The sequence below is a fragment of the Macaca mulatta genome, chromosome 4, assembly GCF_049350105.2.
Source record: "Macaca mulatta isolate MMU2019108-1 chromosome 4, T2T-MMU8v2.0, whole genome shotgun sequence".
Classification (NCBI taxonomy): Eukaryota; Metazoa; Chordata; class Mammalia; order Primates; family Cercopithecidae; genus Macaca; species Macaca mulatta.
In genome coordinates this window covers 42,097,014-42,122,591 of record NC_133409.1, presented here as the reverse complement: position 1 = coordinate 42,122,591, position 25,578 = coordinate 42,097,014, and the positions used below count along the sequence as shown (strand labels likewise).

General features: G+C 41.4%; 1 protein-coding gene and 1 long non-coding RNA gene across 10 annotated transcripts in view; both read left to right on the top strand.

Annotated features, from left to right (window-relative positions):
• IL20RA (interleukin 20 receptor subunit alpha) overlaps positions 1–5,551 on the top strand; it is a 44,957-nt gene extending 39,406 nt beyond the window's left edge. For all 9 annotated transcript variants that reach the window (XM_015137366.3, XM_001097436.5, XM_028847153.2 and 6 more), the window contains 2 exons: positions 901–1,040; positions 3,292–5,551. In XM_015137366.3, the coding sequence (XP_014992852.3) occupies positions 901–1,040; positions 3,292–4,089 (938 nt within the window). In that variant the 3' untranslated portion in view covers positions 4,090–5,551. The remainder of the gene's footprint in view (positions 1–900; positions 1,041–3,291) is intronic.
• A 7,251-nt stretch (positions 5,552–12,802) lies between these two features.
• Positions 12,803–24,734, top strand: LOC100429923 (uncharacterized). The gene is made up of 3 exons (XR_001444473.3): positions 12,803–12,860; positions 16,197–16,532; positions 23,717–24,734. It is a non-coding gene; the product is annotated as an uncharacterized LOC100429923 (long non-coding RNA).
• Positions 24,735–25,578: the final 844 nt, after the last annotated feature.

Below are 25,578 nucleotides of genomic sequence, written 5' to 3'. Positions count from 1 at the left end.
AAAAAAAAAACCTTCACAGAAAGCTCTAGAATAATGTTTAGCCAAATATCTGAGTACTGTGGCCTACCCAACTAGACATGTAAAATATACCATCACAACTTCCAAGTATACCACAGTGGCTTAACAAATATGAGTGAGTCACAATGAGCTCTAGTCATCAGCTATATGGCCTGATCAATGGTGTGGGCCAGCACTTTTATTAAAACTTTTATTAAAACAATTTCCCAGGTATTGTCATTCCTCTGCAGACTTTTACTCATCATGAGCCTACAGCACAGCAGGCCCAGGAAGGGAGTTAACTGCCATTCGCACTGTACCCTGTCCAGCCACCTCCCTACGCACATCCCCAGGCTCCAGCCCTACCCAGAAAGTCCAGTCAAGCAGTGCAAGAACGGTTCTGCTACTCACATAAAAGGAGGCGCCATGCATTCATGTCCTTCAGTGAACATGCAGAAAGATTGAGTCAAACATGTGGCGTGGAAAAGTGGAGCAATTCAATGGGATCTTCACTGGAGGGTTTTGTTGTTTGTTTGAAGTTCTGTGAGTTACTTGAATATCAAATACACTTACTTTCAAATATAGAAACCTGCATGAATCTCATAGCCAGATATATGATGGTGGAATATGTGCTGACTTGGATGATTGATGTATTCTTAAACACTTGAGGTGTGTTCAGATGATTCCTTCAGACCATCTCTTGTCAGGGAGAGTAAGAATTCTGAGACCGCTTATAACATTTAGCTTAAGCTTCTCAACGTAGAGGTGAGAAAACTGAGTTCCCAAATGCAAGTGATCTGCCCAGAAGCCACTTAACGATGTCAGTTTTTCCCATCACATCAAATCACAACTATCTAACCCTTCCCCCCACTTCCCACCTTTTTTTTTTTTTTTTTTTAACAGATCAATCATCAGAGTTCAAAGCTAAAATCATCTTCTGGTATGTTCTGCCCGCATCCGTTACTGTGTTTCTTTTTTCTGTGATGGGCTATTCCATCTATCGATATATCCACGTCGGCAAAGAGAAACACCCAGCAAATTTGGTGAGTGCTTAGTGTGGCAGGGATCTTTATTATAATAGTACACCTCCAGGAGGACAGAAGAGGAGGTTCTAGAGCAGATTCAGTTCCCTTTAAGGGCAGAGTGAAATTAAAGTTAAATAGCTGGTGAATTAAAAAACACTTTCTGGGCTGGGCATGGTGGCTCATGCCTGTAATCCCAGCACTATGGGAGGCTGAGGCAGTTGGATCACTTGAGGTCAGGAGTTCAAGACCAGCCTGGTCAACAGCATGAAACCCCATCTCTACTAAAAATGCAAAAATTAGCTAGGTGTAGTGATGCATGACTATAATCCCAGCTAGTCAGGAGGCTGAGACAGGAGAGTCACTTGAACCTGGGAGGCCAAGATTGCGGTGAGGCAAGAGTGCGCCACTGCACTCCAGCCTGAGTGACAATGAGACTGTCTCAAAAAAAAAAAAAAACAACAAAACCTGCTTTCTGGATTAGCTCACTGACAGAATTTTTTTCCTTAGCTTTGAAAAGATTTTCTATGTAATGACCAAATTTTATAAGGTCCCACAGATAAGTTCAGTCATGATCCCTGCCTTGCCCTTCTAGAAGTTCAAGCCTAGTTGGGGACTAGAATTTCAAAATAATACATGAAGGCTAAGATGAGAGCAGGCACTGGGAACTCGGGGGGTACAAGGAAAGCCCTGAAACCCTACACAGGGGTTCAGCTCTCATGCCAGGGCTTGGCTATGAGAGGTGAGTAGGAGTTAGGATCCGTAGTGCAGGCAGAAGAAACAGCAAGGTGGATGTGTGGAAACTGCATGACATTCGTAAACCAGGAGGCTCCAGATGAGGAGCTAGAGAAGACGACGAGACTGGAGAGCGGGCGGTGGGTCCAAGTAAGGGGAGAACTGAGGCGCTGCTCTAAGGAGCTCAGCCTCATTCTACCGGCAAAGAGAAATCTCCATAGGGTTTTAGGTTAGGAGCATCATAGTCAGTATCAAGGTTTAGATCCAACCAGATATTAGTTCCAGGACAACTTGGAGCTGAGTAAGACTAGAAACAAGAAAAGCACCTAGGGAACTAGCTTTGTCCAGGGGAGAGAAGATTCAAGTCTAACAGGCCAGAGTGGGACATCAGGTTAGCAAGAAAGACGTGGAATGGAAACACACTTAGGAGGAACATGGCCAGGACTTAATCCTTCACAGTAAGAAGCAGCAAGAAAGAAGAAAGAATTAAACCCACGGAGGTGGGACCATGTGCTGAAGGGTTCTGGAGGGCTGAGCATATTTTTAACAATCAAAACCATTTTCTTGGGAACTATTAAAAGATGTGTTCCCATGTACATGATAACATACCTTGGTTGCTGTTAGTTCCGTTTATAAGTTTTTCTATGATTCTACCTGCGTTCAGGTTTCAGAGTTGGCTTCCTAATGGCATTGGGAGACCTTTTCTGGAAGGAACATTCACAGGAGAATTGACCACCTGTGATTTTTTAGAAACTTAAAATGTTGTAAAAGAATGAGGCTGAAGGTTCTGTTTTGTAAAGTTAAATGAAATCACATGGTAGAGTGACAATGAGGATTGTAACTCATGCTCTCTTAGAAAACAGGTATCTTTCACGGTACCCACAGCAATAATTTAATCTCGTCTGAGCTTCCCTGACATGATTTGGAGTTTCTCTCTCTACCATAAACGGGCAGATGAGTTTCCTTTTTTGGCCCTATTATAGCATGATAAGAATGGTATAAGGGGTAAAAACCATCCCTGCTCATGTATTTCCCTCCCTTTCTACATCCAGTTCTCATGCCTGTCCGCATTTCAAATATATCCAAAAACAGAGCAGGTAGCCCAGGTAACCACAGCTTATTAACAAGTACATAGCAAACTATAAATAAAACAATGTCACAAACTCTGCCACATTCAGTCTTTGCTACTCTTCATGTGGCTAAGATTCTGACTTTACAGAATGTAAAAAAGGTCGAGAAATGAAGAACTCCCCTGCCGGTTACAAGAGGGGGCACCAACGCCCCAGCCCCAGCCCTGGACTGGAGAAATGCCCACCCAGTGAACCGCTTCTCACTTCCATGTATCTTCTGTGTGTCTTGGGTCTCTTGCCTCCCAGTGAGTGAGGCTTTCTGTATATTGCAAGCATAACTTTCATTTAGATGAGTTGGTAAGAGTAGGTCTTTAAAACTATCTGGTGACAAGATATTCTACCTAACAGCTGTTTCTAATGTCTCTCTAAAGTGAAAAGGTGAAAACCATTCTCTTTTCTCGTTATAGATTTTGATTTATGGAAATGAATTTGACAAAAGATTCTTTGTGCCTGCTGAAAAAATCGTGATTAACTTTATCACCCTCAATATCTCGGATGATTCTAAAATTTCTCATCAGGATATGAGTTTACTGGGAAAAAGCAGTGATGTATCCAGCCTTAATGATCCTCAGCCCAGCGGGAACCTGAAGCCCCCTCAGGAGGAAGAGGAGGTGAAACATTTAGGGTATGCCTCGCATTTGATGGAAATTGTTTGTGATTCTGAAGAAAACGCAGAAGGTACTTCCCTCACCCAGCAAGCGTCCCTCAGCAGAACAATACCGCCAGATAAAACAGTCATTGAATATGAATGTGATGTCAGAACCACTGACATTTGTGCAGGGCCTGAAGAGCAGGAGCTCAGGTTGCAGGAGGAGGTGTCCACACAAGGAACATTATTGGAGTCACAGGCAGCGTTGGCACTCTTGGGCCCGCAAACGTTACAGTACTCATACACCCCTCAGCTCCAAGACTTAGACCCCCTAACGCGGGAGCACACAGACTCAGAGGAGGGGCCAGAGGAAGAGCCGTCGACGACCCTGGTCGACTGGGACCCCCAAACTGGCAGGCTGTGTATTCCTTCGCTGTCCAGCTTCGACCAGGACTCAGAGGGCTGCGAGCCTTCTGAGGGGGATGGACTCGGGGAGGAGGGTCTTCTGTCTAGGCTCTATGAGGAGCCGGCTCCAGACCGGCCACCAGGAGAAAATGAAACCTATCTCATGCAATTCATGGAGGAATGGGGGTTATATGTGCAGATGGAAAACTGATGCCAACACTTCCTTTTGCCAGACCCCTACTGTGCAGACAAGTGATTCACCCCTTTGATCCCAGCCATAAAGTACCTGGGATAAAAGAAGTTTTTTCCAGTTTGTCAGTGTCTGTGAGAATTACTTATTTCTTTTCTCTATTCTCATAGCACGTGTCTGATTGGTTCATGCACACAGGTCTCTTAACGATGGTGGTGGGTGCCTAGAGTGCAGGGGCTGGCCGGTTGTTCTATGCAGAGAAAGCAGTCAATAAATGTTTGCCAGACTGGGTGCAGAATTTATTCAGGTGGGTATACTCTGGCCTCTTTGTTCATTATTTTCGAACAAGCACACTTGTACAGTTATTTTCTGAGTACTTCCCATGTGTACATAGCACTGTAAAAAATATTTTCCAAAGATCATTCACTTTATAAATACCACTTTTTCAGACTGGGTTTATTGCGAGCAGGAGGAGATACTTAAAACATGCACATATACCAGGCTGGTGGTAAGTTGGTCACATCTGAAAACCTCAACTATTTAATCATCATGATTCATATTTTGAGTGAATACATCAGGCACAGAGCTTCATGATGTCACACCCTCTTGGCTACTTTAAGAGGCCATCTTTAATACTTTATGAGTAGTTCTGGAGTATAAACATAAATGAGTATTCTTTGTAGTCAGAAAAGTGTCCTCTCAATAATTTAGTAGGGGCTTATTGTAAAGCACTGTGTTACTATTATAATATTAAACATTAGAGTAGGCAGTGGTTCAAAGACTCTTTGGAATATCTATGAATGAATATCCTCTATTCTTATAATACTAAAACCCATAAGTAAATATAGGACATGCAAGAGAAATAAGTTAAATGACTAGGTAAGGGAGCGTTTATTAAAATTTGACAAAATTTACTGTGGGAACTAAACTATGCCATAAAACAATAGCTTTCTAGCTCAATTCCAGTAACTGTTCCCATCTCCTTTACCACTCGTTAAGAAAATTAAATTCTTCAGTCACACTGCTTTGAAATGGGACAAAATCTATTAAGTTGAACCTTATATAATTGTTGATATTTTGCTTTTAATCTGACAAGCAGTAACTTCATATGGTTTGCCTTAATATATATTTGTTTTAAGCATGAACTCATAATCCACTGATGCTCTTTCAAGAAAACAGATATCACCCATATTTCCTTATTGATATTTTTGGTACAGGCGACAACCCTGGTAGGAGAGATGGATTCTGGGGTCATGACCTTTTGTGATTGCCCACAAATGCAAACAGTTTCAGATCTAATGGTTTAATTTAGAGAGTAATTATATTAAGCAGAGTGTTCTGTTATTCTCAATCTTTATGGAAACGATTCTGCTGGTTTTGAAGAACAGATAAGAACAGATGTATTACACTAACTGTAAAAGTAGTTCAAGAGTGAGAATGAATTGTTATTAAGAGCAAAAGAAAAATAAAGTGATTGATGATAGTTCTGCTTATTAATTCCATTCACAAAATATTTTCTAAGCACCTAATATGTCCTTCAGTGTCCTCATCTGTGCAATAGAAATAAGAGCTGCCTTAGGGCTGTTTTGAGAATGAAGAGAGTTGGACTATAGAAGGTATTTAGACCTGTGCTGGGCACATAGTGAGTGCTCCCTAAGTGTTTGCCATCATCATCATTAACTGCCAGGTCTCATTACTAACTGCCAGAAAGAAACGCCATTTAGACATACAACTATAGTGATTCAAAGGCAGACCTTGTCTAACTCTGTTTTTCTTACCGGAGAGTAAATAGTAATTTGTTTCCTACTTTGTGCCCTCAGATTGAAATCCTTCAGTGGTTCAGCCACATTATCTGGCTTTGTAAAAGGGGAATGTAATTCTGAGTTGCTTTTACATCTCTTGTTATTCCAAGCATGTCAGAAATATTGAGCATTCTCTAATTTTGCTGCTTCAGTTCTTTGCAACATATGTATATATTGAATCTATATAGATATACACACACAAACATGAGCATACAGTATATATTTCTCATGGGGGTGGTGACATCTTCTTAGATGCGGTATATCTGTGTGGGAGGCAGCTGTCATGCATCCTGTTCCTTCTGTGGCCAGGCCTCACCATCTCCAAGAAGCCACCCTCTGGTCTGCTTCAGATTCCATCTCTATGCCTGAGGTTCAGGCGGAGCTGAGAAGTTGAAGTTTCAGAGTCCAACAAGTACAGTTGGCCCTCTGTATCTATGGGTTTAGCATCCATGGATTCAACCAATAGCAAATCAAACATTCATTAAAAAAGAAATCCACAAAGTTCCAAAAAGTGAACATTGAATTTGCATCACACTGAGTGCTACATTGAATGCACTTAAATGAAGTGATGTCTAGGCCTGTTGGGCATTACAAGCAACCTAGAGATGATGGAAAGTATACGGGAGAATGTGTGTGGGTTATCTACACCATTTTATACCATGAAGTTGAGCATCTGTGGATTTTTGGTATCCTCGGGGTTCCTGGAACCAATCCCCAATGAATACCAAGGGAAAACGATACTGTTCATCCTATCCCTGTTTATTCCCAGGATTTTATATACCACTTGCACATTAGTTAAGTTTTCCTTATCTAATAGAAATAAAAAACATCTATTAGCAGCTCCATTTCCACACCCCATCAATCCTAAACAACTGGTGAACGAAAATACCACCGCTACAAAGTGAGTGAAACGTAGCGCCACGTCTTCCTCTCAAGAAGGAAGTGAGGGAAGTGAACTTGTCACTGGAGCCCATAACATGGGAAAGATCTGGTGCCCCCTGCCCCCCATGCTGAGCCCAACTGGAAGGAAGTCAGTACAGAGAAAAACTATTTGTACAGCCCAGAACACAAGACTGCCAGCTTGGTAAATCTAATGAGAACATTAAACAGAGGATTGGTTGTCATGGATGGGTACCCCTGGGTCATTAATCAAGTTATTTCTGGCCCACACATTACCACCCCCACATCTTGCAGATTAATTTTTGCTAAATTATCTTAGAAGAACGTTATTTCCTTTTTAATTCCCCACATTATATCTTCCATAAACCTTCTATCTACAGATATTTTTCAAAGATTTTTCTCAAAAGCATGTACCCATAATTTTTAAAATAAATAGTGCTGTGGTTATGGGTATTTTAATAATAGCTTTTATTTTTATTATAGAAGACATATATTACGATATATGTACACATACTCATTGTAGAATAACTAGAAATAAATGGGGGAAGAAAGAAAAATTACCCATAATACTCTCACCCAGATTTAACCACCATAAACATATTTGAATAGAGAAATGATTCTCGAGGAAGTTTTGTCCCCAAACTTTGGGGCAAGGCCAGGAATAAATACTGCTAAACATCCTACCATAACAAAGTGTCATCCAGCCCAAAATGCCAAGAGTGCCTCACTTCATAAACCTTGGTGCAGGACTTTCTGGACATTTTCATTGCATGTATGCAAATATTTTTGCCAAAAGTGGGGATTAGATTGGATTAGTTTATAACTTGTTCCTTTCACTTAAAGATATGTAACTATCTGATTTTAACTACAGATTAAGTTTATAATGCACCAACCTTATTCAAGCTAGAACATTTGAAACAACAGATTGGGAATTATTTTTTCCAAACATAATGCTTTAAAACAGTTTTAGACCAGGCATGGTGGCTTCCACCTATAATCCCGGCACTTTGGGAGGCTGAGGTGGGAGAATCACTTGAGGTCAGGAGTTTGAGGTCAGCCTGGCCAACATGGTGAAACCCCGTCTGTACTAAAAATACAAAAATTAGCCAGGCATGGTGGCATGTACCTAGAATCCCAGCTACTCAGGAGGCTGAGGCGGGAGAATCACTTGAACCTGGGAGGCAGAGGTTTCAGTGAGCCAAGATGGCACCACTGCACTCCAGCTGGGGCAACAGAGCAAGACTCCGTCTCAAATAAAATAAAATGAAAATGAAAATAAAATAGATTTAGCCAAGCAGCAACCAGAAATACTGTAAGTCCTTTAAGCATAGCTGAACCTCTCAAAAACACTATTTCCTGAAAATTACTACCTCTCCAAGCTGGCTGGATGACTATTCTGGTCATGTATCATCCCTTATTGGAGTTAGACTTTCTGTGCTTAGTTCCTACTACCACTTCTCCCAGGCCTTGGGTCCTCAGTGACATGTGCTTGAAGGCAGCCTTGGCCATGCAGGCCATTACTTTGACCATCTCAGCAGGACTGATGTTCCTCCAGCCTCCTTGGCCTGTTTGGTGGCTGCAAAACTTCAGTCCTACTAGTTTTAATCTTTAATAAATTTTCCCCTTGGTTTTCACTTCTGATTTTCATGCCAGTGAGTTTAGGTTCTTTCAGCATCGCTACATGCAAGACTCCCTTGAGGGAGGGGATGAGGGCTGCTGTGTGAGGCTGTTTGGCAGTGCTTTCTGTTGTGCTTGTGTTGATGGGTGGAGGCTCCTGTCCCAAGGAACTGAAGCTCGGGCTCTTTGCTACAACTGGAAGCAAATGAGGCATTTTCTCCCTTACTCTCCCCAACAGATCTCTTTAGATTTCTCAATCTGTCATTTTCTGGATTAGGTGGTATTCGGAGGCTTTCTACCAACTCAGAAGATAGACATATGGCTCATGTTTATGTTTTCATGCACAGGCCACTGAGACAGATGAGCACTGACGGGGATAAACACCATTGGTCATTTGCCTGTCCCTGGAACTCATTTTGAGGGGCATATGAATTAGATACTGCTCTTAAAGGTCTCATACAGTTAAAATTATTTACATATTATTCTTTCTTCTCAGGCAAGTGCATTCTTGCCCATTCTGAAATTGATTTGAAATGCAAAAACATCAGGATATTTGATATAAGAGTAAAATTTTTTAAATGATAGAGATTTTAACCCCAAGCCCCCAAAAAGGAGATGTGGCGTATTGGATCTCTATTAAATTTGTTGACTTTTTGCTTTAAAAAGAATTTGCCAGCATTTGATTAACAAAAGGATATATGGACAAATGGAAACACACCTTAGAACTTTTCAAATTGACTGCCTGAGGGATTGATAAGCCAAAGAAGAATCAGTATGGTGTATTGATTGCAAGGATAGACTCTTGAAGCCGAGATGCTTGGTCTCTGTAGCTTTCTAGGTTTGTCACCTCAGGCAACTTAACCTCTTTGGTCTAAATTCCCTCATCAGTGAAATGAGGATAATAATTTTACATACCTCAGAGGGCTGCAGGAGATTTAAATGAATCAATATATTTGAAGCACTTAAAACAGTGCCTGACACAAAATAAGTGCTCAGTAAATAAAACAATAAAAACAGCAATAAAAACACATATAAGAATGTTCATAGAAGCATCATTCATTTATTTAATATGCAAAAGAACACAAAGGCTTGGCATAAGGAAGCTTTGAAAATGAACTACAATTTCACATGGTAACATGAATGAATCTCATAAACATAATATTGAGCAAAAAGATTGATTTCTAAAAGAACACAGCAGAATTCCACTTGTATAAAATATGCAAACATAGAAAATTAAACAGTATATTGTTTAGGGATACATATATATGTGGTAAGACAAGGAAATGACTAAAAGTTTGAGATTGTGGCTCCCACTTGGGAACCAAGGACAGAGGTCACATTGGAATTAGCAATGGTCTCCTTAAATGGTGGTGAAAACAACAGTTTTCCTTTGGTTATTCCTCTTTAGACTGAGCATGTATAGTATACATGCCCTAATGTATGTATATTTAATTAAGCAAAACAACAATGGAATCCCAAAGCCCCTGAATTTTAGTGTCATACTCATGGGTTCCATAATCAGTATTAGCTTTGTGACGTTGGTCAAGGCATTTGAAATTGTGAGAGCTGTCATACATTTTCCCTTGCAATTCAGAAACAAGTATATTAGAAGTCATATTCTGTTTATAAAAACTCTTAGTTTGCAAACTTTTTACTAAGTCTAAAATTCTGAACAGGAAAGAGCCATTGACAGATTAGCTTCTATGCAGAAGGGCATGAGCTTAAAACCTTAGCTTTACTGAGATCTGTCATTATTCAAAATAAACAAATACCTGAACCCTGGTAGGAAATGAGGAGGACACATGATTCACACAAACTTCTGAAATGCAAGCACCTTTTTCTTACTCACAGGTAATAATGCATTAATAAGTAATAAGATCTCAGGCAGGCAAACAGGCTGTCCCACTGATAAAAATTACGTAGTGTAAACAAATCCCTTTTTTAAGAAGCAGCTAATAGTTTATCTGTGTTAGCTGATTTCAGCATGCAGGGAAAAAGGGCTAGGATTTCTCAAACGCTCTGCCTTTACAGTTCAGCTGATTGTTCCTTTCTGTAATAGTTTGCCTTGGTTACAATCGCTTAGTGACCATTAGCAAATAGAATGTGTTTGCTTTTCCTAAGGTCCATGTTTCCTGCCAGCTTGTAGCCACCAGCTTCCAAAATAAAATATTGTGAAATTACAGATTGAAACAACACCTTCACGTAGAAACATCTGTAGTCCAGGCATAATGAGGAACTTTAAATATTTAACCTCTGGGAGAAAAAAGAGTATAAACATATAAACAGAAGTATAGGTAAGACATTCATATAAACAGAATTATAGTTAAGTATAATTAAGGTGTTTCTTGGGTAGGCACAGTGGCTCATGCCTGTAATTCTAGCACTTTGGGAGGCCTGAGGCGGGAGGATCACTTGAGCCCAGGGGTTCGAGACCAGCCTGGGCAACTAACAAGACCCTGTCTCTACTTAAAATTCAAAAACATTAACCTGATGTGGTGACAAGTGTCTGCGGTCCCAGCTACTCAAGAGGCCAAGGCAGCAGGATGGCTTGAGCCCAGGGGTCAAGGCTGCAGGGAGCCATGATGGTGCCATTGCATTCCAACCTGGGCAGCAAAGCAAGACCCTGTCAAAAAAAAAAAAAAAAAAAAAAGTCTCTTGTTAGCAACCCACATCAACTAAACCCTTCGCTCAAATACCAGGAGTGTTGTGTTCATTTTGAGCAACACCTTTAACAAGGGCTTCAGCCAACCAGGAAACAACTTTAAAAAGTCTCGAAGCCAAAACTTAAGGGGCAGTGCAGAGAGAAAGAATCCAAGACTTAGTGAACCCCTGATAACCATATGCAAAGGACTTTCTTGCAAATGAGGACATTAGATATGTATGTCTGTTGCTTCAGAGAATAAAATTAGGACACACATTTGGGAGTCTGTGGAAGGCACAGTTCAGTTCTGAGTAAGGAAGAGTCTTCTATAATTAAGTGGCAGTTCTGAGGTACTGAGTTTCCTGTCACTGGAAAGGTTCAAGTACAGGCTGGTTACTGCTACAGCTTTTGTAGACAGATTCCTCCACAGGGCTGGGCGTTGGGATAAATGGTCTCTAAAGTCCCTTTCACTTCTCAATGCCTAATATGAAGTATGAAAAAACAATATTTGAAATGTTTTTTTTGTTTGTTTGTTTGTTTGTTTGTTTTTGAGACGGGGTCTCGCTCTGTCACCCAGGCTGGAGTGCAGTGGCCAGATCTCAGCTCACTGCAAGCTCCGCCTCCGGGGTTCACGCCATTCTCCTGCCTCAGCCTCCCGAGTAGCTGGGACTACAGGCGCCCGCCACCTCGCCCGGCTAGTTTTTTGTATTTTTTAGTAGAGACGGGGTTTCACCGGGTTAGCCAGGATGGTCTCGATCTCCTGACCTTGTGATCCACCCGTCTCGGCCTCCCAAAGTGCTGGGATTACAGGCTTGAGCCACCGCGCCCGGCCTTTTTTTTTTTTTTTTTTGAGACAGAGCCTCACTCTGTCACCCAGGCTGGAGTGCAGTGGCGCAATCTTGGCTCACTGCAACCTCCACCTCCCGGGTTCAAGCAATTCTCCTGCCTCAGCCTCCCAAGTAGCTGGGACTATAGGGGCACACCACCACGCCCGGAAAATTTTTTGTATTTTTAGTAGAGATGGGGTTTCACCATGTTAGCCAGGATAGTCTCAATCTCCTGACCTCATGATCCACCCACCTCGGCCTCCCAAAGTGCTGGGATTACAGGTGTGAGCCACTGCGCCTGCCCTGAAATCACTTTTCTTTCTTTTTTTTTTTTTTTGAGATGGAGTCTCGCTGTGTTGCCCAGGCTGGAGTGCAGTGGCCGGATCTGCAAGCTCTGCCTCCCAGGTTTTTACGCCATTCTCCTGCCTCAGCCTCCCGAGTAGCCGGGACTACAGGTGCCCGCCACCTCGCCCGGCTAGTTTTTTGTATTTTTTAGTAGAGACGGGGTTTCACCATGTTAGCCAGGATGGTCTCGAACTCCTGACCTCGTGATCCGCCCGTCTCGGCCTCCCAAAGTGCTGGGATTACAGGCTTGAGCCACCGCGCCCGGCCTTCTTTCTTTTTTATTCCATGCAATTGACTAGCTTGCAACTCATTCTCTATTTTTCATATACTGCCATAAACTTGCCCTTTGTATACAGTGAAGAGGAGCCAAGTAATACTCATCTGATATGGTTTGACTGTGTCCCCATTCAAATCTCAACTTCAGTTGTATCTCCCAAAATTCCCATGTGTTGTGGAAGGGACCTGGGGGAAGTAATTGAATTATGGGGGCTGGTCTTTTCCATGCTATTCTTGTGATAGTGAATAAGTCTCTTGAGATCTGATGGGTTTATCAGGGGTTTCCACTTTCGCTTCCTCCTCATTTTTCTCTTGCCACCACCATGTAAAAAGTGTCTTTCGGCTCCTGCCATGATTCTGAGGCCTCCCCAGCCAATTGGAACTGTAAGTCCAATTAAACCTCTTTTTGTTCTAAGTTTTGGGTATGTCTTTATCGGCAGCATAAAAACAGACAAATATACCATCCTAGAATGGGACACACAGGAGGCCAGAAGTTCCCCCCTGAGGACTCAGCACCAGAGTGACACCTCTGAGTTCTCATCCTTACAAAAAATGAGTTCCAGTCTAGAAATGTCATCTTCCCCTCCCCCTTCTTCATGGAGATGATGCTTAAGCAAGTCCTTTTTACTTCCTTCTTTTCTCCTTAATGAAGTTTTTGGGTTGCCAGAAAAGGAAACACTGTACAAATGAGACTCAAAAGCTAACTTATTTCCGTAAATCTCTTTCTGACTCCTAGACCAGGACTGAACATTACTAGAAAAACTATGCATCAGACAGGTATAAATAAATGCTAGGTTTACACTTTTAAAACATTGCCTATTATCACCTTTCAATCCAAATAAATATTATCTGGCCTTATCCCAGTTGCTCAGAAAACCCCAGAGGCAATTATCATTAGAATGGAGGTTTCTTTGCTGGAAGTATCAAAATATGTTCTCAAATGTAACTTAGCCAATATCTCATTTCTTACTGCACTTAATTTCTCAGGTATGCCTAAATCTAAGAATTATATTATTGCACTTTTTTGATAAATAGAAAAAGTGAAAGTAAAATGAAAAGAGAGAGGAGGGAAAGGAAATGTCTTCATATCCCCATCGCACAGTGTGCAGCACCCAGTGCAAAATTGTGATGAGCCAACAAGTGCATGGAAAGTGTGAGCAAAGACACTGAGGCATAGGAGTGTGTGCCGTACTTACCTGGGAAAGACACGTGAATAACTCTAAAAATATTCGCATAGTCATACATCGCTTGACTTGTAGAATGTAAACTCCAGGAAGGCAGAGATTTTGTTTTTCACTGATATGTTCCCAGTACCTAAAGCAGTACTGATCATATAGTAGTTGCTGAATGAAATATTTGCTGATAGAATGTTTGAATAAAGGAATCTTTAAATTTATATTAATTAGTCCTCAAAAATAGACCCACACAATATTTAACTGATCCTCGACAAAGGCCCAAAGGCAATTCAATGGAGAAAGGATTGAGCATTCAACAAATGGTGCTAGAACAATTGGATAGATAATGCAAAAAAAAAGAAGAAGAATCTAGACAAAGACCTACCTTTCACAAAAATTAACTCAAAATAGATCATAGACTAAATGTGAAATTCAAAACTAGAAAACTTCCAAAAGAAAAACATATAGCAGAAAATCGAAATGCTCTTGGGTTGGCAATGAGTTGTTAGTTACAATACCAAATACATAATCCAAAAAGGGGTTCTGGCCAAAGGAAGAGCAAGTGCTCAGTCTCTGAGATGCACGTCCACTTGTACTTTGAACAGAAGGTCAGAAAGCAGGCAGCTGATCATAGAAAGGCAGGAGAAGCCTGGGAGAAGATCTGGGCAGGAGACAGACAGAGGCCAGATCACAGAAGCCTGATGGTTCCTGTAAGGAGTTTGAGTTACACTTCAATGGCAATGGGAAGCCACTAGAGAGTTTTAAGCAGGAAACTAATATGATTTGATACAATCAATAAATGTCTATTCAATCTGAATCTGAATGACCCTTTGATGGTGGATCAGTGGGCACCTTCAACTTTAAAAGAGAGAATATGGAAGAAGAAAATGAGTTATTTTGTTTGGGAGGTGGGGTTGGTTTTGTTTTTTATTTTCACTTGTTTTTGTTTTGCTGGGAGTTTGGAATAAAGTATTGAGTCTGGGGAATACTAACTTTAAGATATTTGCACTATCATCATGGGAAGATACCAAGGAATATATGGGAATACAAATCAAAAAATTGGGGAAAAAGAGCTTAAGGATGAATCATTCTCATAAATAGAATCAGAGGACAAACTAGCTAAGGGAGAGCATAGACTACAAAGAAGGGAAGTCAAGAACAGAATTATGCCTAGATTTGTGGGCATTTAAAGAGAAGGCAGAGGAAGGATGTTGAAACGTAAGGGGAAATGGGGAAATTATAAAGGCCACTTTGGCCAAGCTCCATATAGTCTCTAGTAAAGGAATAGAAAACCCAAAATGAGAAATTTTCAGAGAGACTGTAACTAGAATGAAGGCTCAAGTCAGAGGAACTAATATGAAGAACTCAGTAGAGGCAATACTATCTTCTGTATCAGCAAAATCAGCTCCCATTGAAGGTGGCAGGTTATAGCCATGAGTAAAATCTCTGGTCAAAATGAAATTGGGTCCCAGAAAATTTATCTTATAAAAATAATTGGGCAAATGCACAAGAATATAAGATGTTCATTGCTGTATTTCCTATAGCAAATATTTTTCAGTAATTTGCATCTCCAACAATAATTAATTGAATTGATTTTATTACATCTGTATGGACAAATTCAGTAGCCATTAGAATAAAGGAAAGTGTTCATGCTTTATTTAGCAGAAAAATGTTTTTAAAATGGAAGGTATCACATTTTTATAAGTATGCATACATTTAACATTCATATTTATAAATATGTACATATAAGTGCATAGTTTTTATTTCTGCTTACCTACTTTCAGTTTTCATCATGAATATATATTACTTGTGACATTTAAAAAGTATTTTTAAAGGAAAAATGTGGAAATTCTATTAGGAGCACATTTACTCTGTTACTGGCACCACCCTCAGGATCAGAGAGGCCTCTAGGCTATTGTAAAGACCAAAGCCTCAAAGAAAAAGTAATTAGGATGGAATGGTGAGAATTCAATGAACAGTATCTTTCCAACAGTGCTATTAAGGACAGGCACAGCATATAAGCTCAGATGAGAACATTCAAAATGCATTTGAAATGAAGAAGTGAAACCAGATGGGTACAGCTGAAGATGAATAATTCCATGAGATGTCTATCTAGCTGAAATTAAGGACCAATAAGACTAGTGTCGATAAGGAAAGCTCTTCAACCCAGTCACAGAAAAGGGAGCTCATACAACCTGTGAACCATTATGATTTAATTTTAATTGTTTAAAAGAACCAAAGGAAACTCGGTAGTTGCAAGTGGTGTGTGAATTTTTATAACATTTTAATACTGTTAGATAGGAAACAGATGCTCACTTATGGAAGCCGTTTTTGTTTGTATAGAATCCGAAATACAAATGTGCAATAGTATAAGCAAATGTTTCAATCTTCATGTTTGCCTTTTAAGTACTATTTGAGGCCCACGGTATGTAGAATAAAAATTATTAAAGTTTCAAAGTTTACAAGGATTTTATAAAGACCCTACATATCTGATGGGAAAGGGAGCTAGTAAACAAAGATTTCTGTGTCATATCTCTATTTTCAGGGGAAGAACGGAAGGCAACGCCTCCGAATTAAATTTTGGGACCCCCAGTAAAATTTCAGAAAAGCCCAGAATTGATCTCAGAATGCACAAACTCGACATGTCTTTGGCAGAGAAGGCTCCGAGATTTCAGTGTGTTCGTTGCTCTCCACTAAGGAGCTGCTCAGGCCGCCCTTGCATCCACAGCAAAGGGGCTTCCCTCTGCTCTGCTCTGCTCTGCTCTCGGGTTCGGAATCCGGAGCGAGTTTCCAGTGAGCGGCGCCCGCTGAGCGCGTGGGAAAGCATCGCGCGTGCCCTTCCCCGCGCGCGTCTGCGGATCAGCGCAGGCGAGGTGGGTGGGTAAGTGCAGGGGAGCGGGGCGGAGGGCGGCGAAGCACAGCAGTCAAGTCTTCCTTGAAATGCTGCAGGCAAAGCCAGACATTTACATCTAAAAATGGCTGGATCTGATCCCCACAGTCTTGCCAGGAAAGTCTGTCATTTCTTCGTGACCCTCAGCTGAGGGCCAGGACCTGTTCTTAACAGGGAGCTTTACATTGGCAGCGGCCCCGCGTACGTTCAGAAACGGAGTAGGGTTACTCGCTGTGCCTGGTGCAGCCCCCTACACGTCCTCGGCCTGCCAGGCTGCAGGTCACATCTTTCCCAGGGTGGCTCTGGACTAACTGCGTCCCTTCATAGTCACCATGGCCCCTGGTTGGAGGCAGCAAGGCCGGGGAGAGGTGGTGAGAACCCCATCCCTCCAGACGGGCTCCTTCTGCATCTGCCTCCCCCTTACCAGGAGTCTTGGCCCCCATACCAGATAAATGCTTCCAAAGTGACCTCCCCATGAAGAGGTGACTGAAATGGAAACAGCTCACCTCGGGTTCAGCTTTGCAGAAAATCACAGCTGCTTCAGGAAAATTCAAAAGAATTTTCACACACACAACCATGCTTCCTCCAGCCAAGGGACATAAATCTCCACCCAGAAGGCCCACTGTCCAGTTTAGTTTTAGTTCTAGCACCCATCCCCTGCAGCACCACGTTCATCTTAGTCAGAGATTTTGTAATGAGGACATCTGCTATTCAAGCTCACAAACGTGGCAATCTGATGTAATAACATATCTTTCATATGCAAGAAGGAACATTGTTGGGAGTGTTTTTGGAAGTTAGTTTTCCTGGTGCAATTTCATTATTTTGTTTTTCTCCCCCACTTCACAACCAACTGAGATTTTAAAGCTGAGAAAAACTCAAGACATATAAACCATGACTCACAGCTATTTGTAAAAGATAAAATGCTTCTATTTCTCAGGCTTTAGCTTTGAAAATTAAATATTCAAATAAAAAATAACATTACTCCAATAGATGTCAGTGATAAAAATCATGGAAACAGTTTCTGAAAAGCTTCATAACACATCAAGACGGTTCTTTCCCCCTGTCCAATTCTGACCTAATTCTGAGCTTTTCTTTTTAAGTGCGTCATGACTTAATTGTTCACAAGTTGCCTCTCAAGCTTTTTTTCCAGGAGAAGCCCCAGAGGAATCTTCTAGGGGTCTAAAAGGTTTCAGGGGACATTTTATTCCCCAAGGTCAGCCGAATGAGGCCTCTTTTTCTTCAGGGTATGACAGTCTTTTTCCGGACCTGTCAGCATGCAGAGTGCCTGTGGGGACAGAGGGCTGCTCTGGTGCCCTGAGGTGCCACTGCTTGCCTCTCTCAACACCCCAGAGCCAGTCAGGAAGCTAATTGGTGTCTGCTACTCTCAAAGGAGCTGAAAACCTGAAGAGATGGAAAGGTTGCTTGTCAGGGTCTTAAGATCTGATTCAATAAGACAACAACGTCGACTTTTCAGTTCTCCTAAGAAAAAATTTTTTTGAAAGAGAAATATGTCTAGAGCCGACCGTTATCTGCTCAAGGACCAAAGACATCTATAAATTTCCTCAGTTTTATCTTACACCCTAAAGGGAGATGACTAGAAAAGGTCAAGATGATCTAAATTGGTTTCTATAAATCCAATAAAGATGTTGTCACCAAGCATCTACTGTATTGGGGCACTGGGGACGTAAGGATAAATGTTGGGTGTCCTGCCCTCAAGGAACTTACAAAACCTCCTCCGTAAAACAGTCATTTAAGACGAGGTGTTTTCTTCGCCAGCAGAGAAAGTCGCTACTAAATGGATTTCATACTTCTCTGACCTTTTGTCAGTGATTCCCAAGTCTTCATTTAAAATGTCAGCTGTAATGAGGTGATGCCCTCCGGAGAGACTGGAGCCTCTAACTCTTTCTTCACAAAAGTCAAAAATCTGAGTGACATCCTGGACTCTTTTTTTTCCCTTGCCCTTCACCTCAATCCATCATCCTGCAGTGCAAATTCTACCTCCATCATCGTTCAGTCTTACACATTTCTGCATCCCCACTACTCCGATCTTAATTTGGGGTTTCAGATGTCTTACCTGAAATACTTGAAATGCATTTTAGCTTATCTTCTGATTTAAGCCCGAATCAGGCACTTAATCATTCTCCACATTATATTGTAATTGCCTTTTTATTTGTCAACCTTTCTGCTAGATTAGAAGCCCCTAAGGGCAGACACTGAGTTCTTAATCTCTGTATTCTGTGCACCTAGCACAGTCATAGGCTAATAGTTGGCATTCAGCCCATGCTAATTAAATGTATGTAAGAAAGGTGCATTAAGAAAAGTACATGGATGCATGTATGCACTGAATATCTCCAAACTGGTTTGACAGTTCCTCCTTTCCCGTTTCCTCCCTGATGTCAATAATCACTCTCTATATTTTAGCAGCACCCTGCTACCCTAGTAAATTGTTGGTTTTAATCTGCTGCGGGTGGCAAACTGGATAATCAAAGTTATTTAGACAGTGAATAGTAAGGGTGAATAGGTTCTGACTGAGTCCCTCTTCTACAACTAAAACAAATGAGCTTCAGTGAACTGATTTTGTGAAAACTATTTCAGTGCCTCAGGGAATTTAGTTCCGTTGCTGTATTCCAGATGGCAGGAGTTGCCCTTAAGTCCTACTTCTAGGTAACTGAGGTGTTACTATATAAAATATTTTACTATTCAATGATTTTAATTTCTACTTTTATTTCAACAGGAATCTTTCAAATTTGCTTCCAAAAGTGTACAGCAAGGGTCTTGCTTTCACTGCTTTTTAATGATAAATCTGATTTCTTACCAAAAACATTTTCTTAAAATTTGCCTTTGTAGAAAATATGAATATTTCTATTTTTATTTATATTTTTGCTGCCTAACGTTTTTTTGAGGCATAATCTTGCTGGAGTGCAGTGGTGCAATCTTGGTTCCCTACAACCTCTGCCTCTCAGGTTCAAGCGATTCTCATGCCTCAGTCTCCATAATAGCTGGGATTGCAGGTGCATGCTACCACACCCGGCACTAATTCTTTTGCATTTTTAGAAGAGACAGGGTTTCACCATGTTGGCCAAGCTGGTCTCAAACTCCCGACCTCAGGTGATCTGCCCACTTCGAGCTCCCAAAGTGCTGCTGTTTAACTTTTTTGAAGCACGGTTTAATGTTGAGACAGGATGTCAAAAATCCATGCTAAAATGAGTTTAGAGTGCCCTTTACTAAAAACCTACGAGCATTTGCATTATGCTGTTGAAAATCTCCCCCAGTCCTGTTCTTAATGGGTTCTTTGTCAATGGAAAGCTGAGCAAGACAGCCCTGAGATACTTCTGAGGCTAGGGCATTGGTTTCTGCTTTTTAAGCTGTGATTGGTTATATTTCTCTTTTGGAGTGAAGCTGCTAAACACCTTGTAAAAGGAAGTGGAGCATCGAAGCCAGACAATCCTCTGTGAAAGCATCGTAAGTGCCTCAGTTGGAAGTACAAGTCCAGTCCATGCCATCTCCTCTGAAACTGCCTTCCACCTGAGCCCCAGCAAGTGTGGGCCTGGACAGCCAGGTGTCCTCAGCCCATTGGAACAGGACACCTGACCCTGGACTAGCAAATGCATGGGCTGGGCTAAGCCAATTAGATTCTTTCTCTCAGAAATGGAGACAGAATTAGTGGGTGGATGTTGTGTACTTGAGTCAGGGTGGAAGCAGCTGATCTAGAGAGAGAAGAAGCAGACAGAAGCAGGGAGACCATCGCTCTGAGGCCGTAGGGGAGGCACAGAGTGTGACCTCAATTCAGAGTACAGTCGCCTCTGTAATTTGTAGTTTGCCTGGTGCAAAATGAAAATGTTGAGCCCCTTGTTTAAAAGTAAGAGGAAAATGTCAGTAAAGGCACTAAAATATAAAGTTTTTTTCCTTAAAAATATTTTCTGGGCCGGGCGCGGTGGCTCACGCCTGTAATCCCAGCACTTTGGGAGGCTAAGGCGGGTGGATCACGAGGTCAGGAGTTCGAGACCAGCCTGACCAAAATGGTGAAACCCCATGTCTACCAAAAATACAAAAATTAGCTGGGCGTGTGATGCGTGCCTGTAATCCCAGCTACTCAGGAGGCTGAGGCAGGAGAATCACTTGAACCTGGGAGGCGGAGGTTGCAGTGAGCAGAGATCATGCCATTGTACTCCAGCCTGGGCAACAAGAGTGAAACTCCATCTCAAAAAAAAAAAAAAAAAAAAAAAATTCTTACTTATAAAATGTAATGGGTAAAATGTAATGGGGCATACATATGAGTTAGCTTGCATTGTCATAAAATACCACAGATGGTAGCTTAAACAACAGACATTTATTTTCTCACAGTTCTGGTGGCTCGAAGGCCAAGAGGAAGGTGCCAGGAGAGTTGGTTTCTGCTGAGGGCTCTCTTCCTGGCTTGTAGACAACCACCTTCTCACCATGTCTTCACATGGTCTTTCCTGGTGTGCTGGCTCAGTGAGCGCTGTCTCTGCTGTCTCCTCCTCTTCTTATTAGGACACCGGTGCTATTGAATTAGGACCCACCATTAAGGCCTCATTTAACCTTAATGACCTCCTTAAAGGCCCTATCTCCAAATACAGTCACATTAAGGGTTAAGGATTCAACATATGAATCTTGGGTGACCACAGTTCAGTCCACAACAAAGGGTAATCGTGATGCATAGGTAACAAAGTAGAATTACGAATTGAAGAAAATATTTTTGGTGTCCTAAGCTTATATAATATAATAATGTATTTATTATTTATCTTCTGTCTATGAGTTTCTTCTCTCATTTTTGTAACAATACCACTGCTACCACCACCGCCAATACAGTCATCCCTTGGTATCCAAGGGGAATCAGTTCCAGGAACCCCCTTGGATAACAAAATTCTCAGATGCTTAAGTCTCTTATATAAAATGGCATTGTATTTGCATATAACCTACATATGTCCTCCTGCATACTTTACTGTCTAGACTACTTATAATACCTAATACAACATAAATGCTATGTAAATAGTTGTCATATTGTATTTTTTAGTGTGTATTGTTTGTTATTGTGGTATTTTTTTTTTTATTGGTTTTTCTTTTCTGAATATTTTCCATCCTCACTTGGTTGAATCCGTCGATGCAGAACCTGAGGATGTCTGTACTTTATTAGTGTATCTTGATTGATCATGAGGTTCTTCTGGCTCACTTCTGCAAATTTGTTTACTAGGTCATCAAAATTTATACTTTTGGCAACTTCATTTTTTTTTTTTTTTTGAGACAGAGTCTTGCTCTGTGCCCCAGGCTGGAGTGCAGTGGTGCGATCTCGGCTCACTGCAAGCTCCGCCCCCCCCCGGGTTCACGCCATTCTCCTGCCTCAGCCTCCCGAGTAACTGGGACTACAGGCGCCCGCCACCTCGCCCGGCTAATTTTCTTGTATTTTTAGTAGAGACGGGGTTTCACCGTGTTAGCCAGGATGGTCTCGATCTCCTGACCTCGTGATCCGCCTGTCTCGGCCTCCCAAAGTGCTGGGATTACAGGCTTGAGCCACCGCGCCCGGCCGGCAACTTCATTTTTAATTGATATAATTGAAAGCCACATGAGTTGCTCTTGGAATATGCAAGATGGCAAATAAATTTGGTAATTTTAATTTTAAGGAAGATTTTTCTGATGATGTGAATGTTACTGGAGCTGTAAGGAGTATTTTGTAGGCAGTGATGACATTGGGATAAATGTCTGATAAATTATATATATTAGTACATCGAGAGCTGACAATTCTTTTAGAATAATTTTTCTAAAAAGACTTAACTCTTCATACAAACCAGTTTCATGTAAGTCTGAATTTTATTTTAAATGCAAATTGTACAATGGTCTTTCATTTCCTCTTACATTCTCTGTAACTTGTGGAGGTTTTACAAGAAACTGGCTTTATGATTTGTTGAAAATGCAAACACCTGTTTATGCATTCTATCACTGTATCTTCAATTACAAGAGAAAATTTAATTTTAAATGTCTTCTTCATCAATAATTGATTCATCCATTGCTTTATATGAAAATACTGTTTTTTTTTTCACCAAATGAGATTGTCTTTAAATTTAATTTCTGTTTCTAACCTTGTGAATATTTGTTTTGCAGTGTTGTGGTAGTTTCCAAAACCAGGGATTCTAAATTCTGGAGAATCTTAATAACTCCCCGACAAGTTTCATTGCAATGTCTACATGTACATTTTTATTTTTGTAATAGTTTACTGATAAAGTTTGACTGCCTGACAACCAGCAGTTTCTAGCCAAGAAGTTACGATTTGTGCAGATGCCCCAGAAATGGGCTCCAGGGATAGACCAGCAAACTGACCTCCCGACATGAATCCTAGCATTGCCTTCGTGTGGAGCTTCTCCTGTCTCCAGGGCTATGGCTGCTGTCTCCACAGTTGCTGCTTCTGCTGCTGCTATCACCATCATCGCTACCACCGATCTGGGCCCAGGTCCCATCCTGGCCTGTGCAACTAACTGCTTGGCATGCACATTGCTCATTGCACGCTGTACCATAAGCCTGAGCCAACAAGGGCGTGTGCTGCCACTTCACATATGCTCCATTGTCCCATCAGACTTAATAACACAAGTCCAAAAAACACATATGCTCCATTGTCCCATCAGACTTAATAACACAAGTCCAAAGACAGAATGTGAGTGCTCAGTGACCAAACACAGCATGAAACCAAACATAGGGCCCTTCCACATGCAGGGCCCTGTGCAACTAACTGTACAGGTCACTGCCCATAAACTAGCCCTACCTCAATTCCTCATTGGCCAGTTCTGGCACCATCCCTCAGATATCTAAGCTGTCTGTACTTAAATCTTGTCTTAGGAAGCTCCTAAAGCCTACTATTATATTTTTACCAAAAAAAAAAAAAAAAAAATCCCCTATTGGGTAGACACCACCATATTCCCAGTCATTGCCCATTCTCTCATCTCCATTAAAAAAAAAAAAAAAAAAAAAAGCAAAGAATGAAAAGTTATTCTTTTCAAGGGAACCATATGCCGCCTTCCCAGAATTCCTTACGTCTAAAGGTAATTATGTGATTCAGTTATGGCCAATAGGAAAGAAACCAGAAGTCTGCTAGAGGTTTCTGGAAAATATTTGCTTTCCTATTAGACATACAGCCTTTTCTGTTCTGGTCCTCTTCTTCCTGCCAGGAATGCAGATGTGAGGCTGGAGGCAGTAGAGCCATCTCGCAATCATGCAGCAACAAGCAAGGCGGAGCTGGCATGTTGTTGACTGATAACATCGAGAAGCTGCTATATTAATTATTAATCCTGCACTGCCAATCTCTGAACTTCTTGGTATATTGGGAACATAGACTCTTTTGGTTAGGCACTGCGTCAGATTTCTATTACATGCAGCCAAAGGCAATCTTAATTGAGATACCCCTTTACCTAAGTTAGCTTTAGCTGTTCTTGCAACTGTTTGTGCTCCACCCACGGCATATGGGATCCCTTTTGCCCACAGAACCTTCCCTCAGTGTGATGTCCCCCAACCAGTATTTGCAGCTTTTTTGTTTTGTTTTGTTTTGTTTTTTAATCACAAAACTGCTCTCAGGCTGCCAAATCTGTTGGCCCTAGAGCCAGAAGTGCTATCTCCTGGGATTTTTTTTTTTTTTTTTTTAGACAGGATCTTGCTGTCATCCAGGCTGAAGAGCAGTGGATGTAAAGGTAGTAAACTCCTGGGCTCAAGCGATCCTCCTGCTTCAGCCTTCCTAGTAGTTGGGACTATAGGTGAGTGCCACCACTCCCAGCTAATTGTTTTTATTTTTTGTAGAGATGGGGGTGGACAGGGATCTCACTTTTTGCCCAGACTGGTCTTGAACTCCTGGACTCAAGCCATCCTCCTGCTTTGATCTCCCAAAGTGCTGGGATTACAGGCATGAGCCACCACGCCCAGCCTGGGATCTATTCTTAACCCTTGCCCTAGTCAAGGTGGTCTTCTTGCAGGATTAAGAGTTAGATTCTGTGGGACTCTGATATCATACCCTGGCTTGGCCTTCCCTTCCCTGTCCTACCTCCCCACCCCACTACCAGTTTCTTCGGAGATATTACCTGATAGACTACAGTAGTCCTCCCTTATCTGAGGTTTAACTTTCTGCAGTTTCAGTTATTGGCAGTCAACTTAGGTCTGAAAATATTAAATAAAATATCCAGAAATAAAAAATTTATAAGTTTTAAATTGCATGCCGTTCTGAGTGGCATGATGAAATCTCAAGCCGTCCTGCCCTATCCCACCTGGGACATGAAACCTCCCTTTATCCGGTGTATCCATATTGTAGATGCAACCATCCATTAGCCACTTAGATGTCGACTCAGTTATCAGATCAACTCTCCCTATCGCGAGGCTTGTGTTCAAGTCATCCTTATTTTTACTTAATAATGGCCCCAAGGTGTAAAGGTAGTAACATTGGTGTGTTGTTATTTTATTATTAGTTATTGTTGTCAATCTCTTGACTGTGCCTAATTTATAAACTAAACTTTATCATAGGTACATATGCATAGCAAAAAGCATATCATATATAGGGTTCTATCTGCAGTTTTGGGCATCCTCTGGCGGGCTTAGCTACCCAAGGAAGGTAACCCCCATGGATGAGGTAGGACTACTGTACTTTCACATGAATTTTCATCTCAGGGGCCACCTCTGGAAATTCAACCTAAGACACAAAGTTTCCTGAATAGAATAGGTATTAACGGGAATTTAAAAATCATTTAAAACCCAATCCATTTTGATGTTTCTTGTACATTTGAGGCTTCAGTGGAAAAAAATGTTATGAAATCCTTGTCACTCTTCATATGTCCCAACTGATAGCCCAGGAATTTTTTGACAGTTCAATTATAATATGATAGTTCAAATAAATATACATTCATTTGTTTAAATATACCACAAATCAGGCTGGGTTCAGTGACTCGGGCCTCTAATCTTACCACTTTGGGAGGCTGAGGCGGGACGACTGCTTGAGACCAGGAATTCAAGACCAACCTGGGCAACGCAGTGAGACCCCTCTCTACAAAAA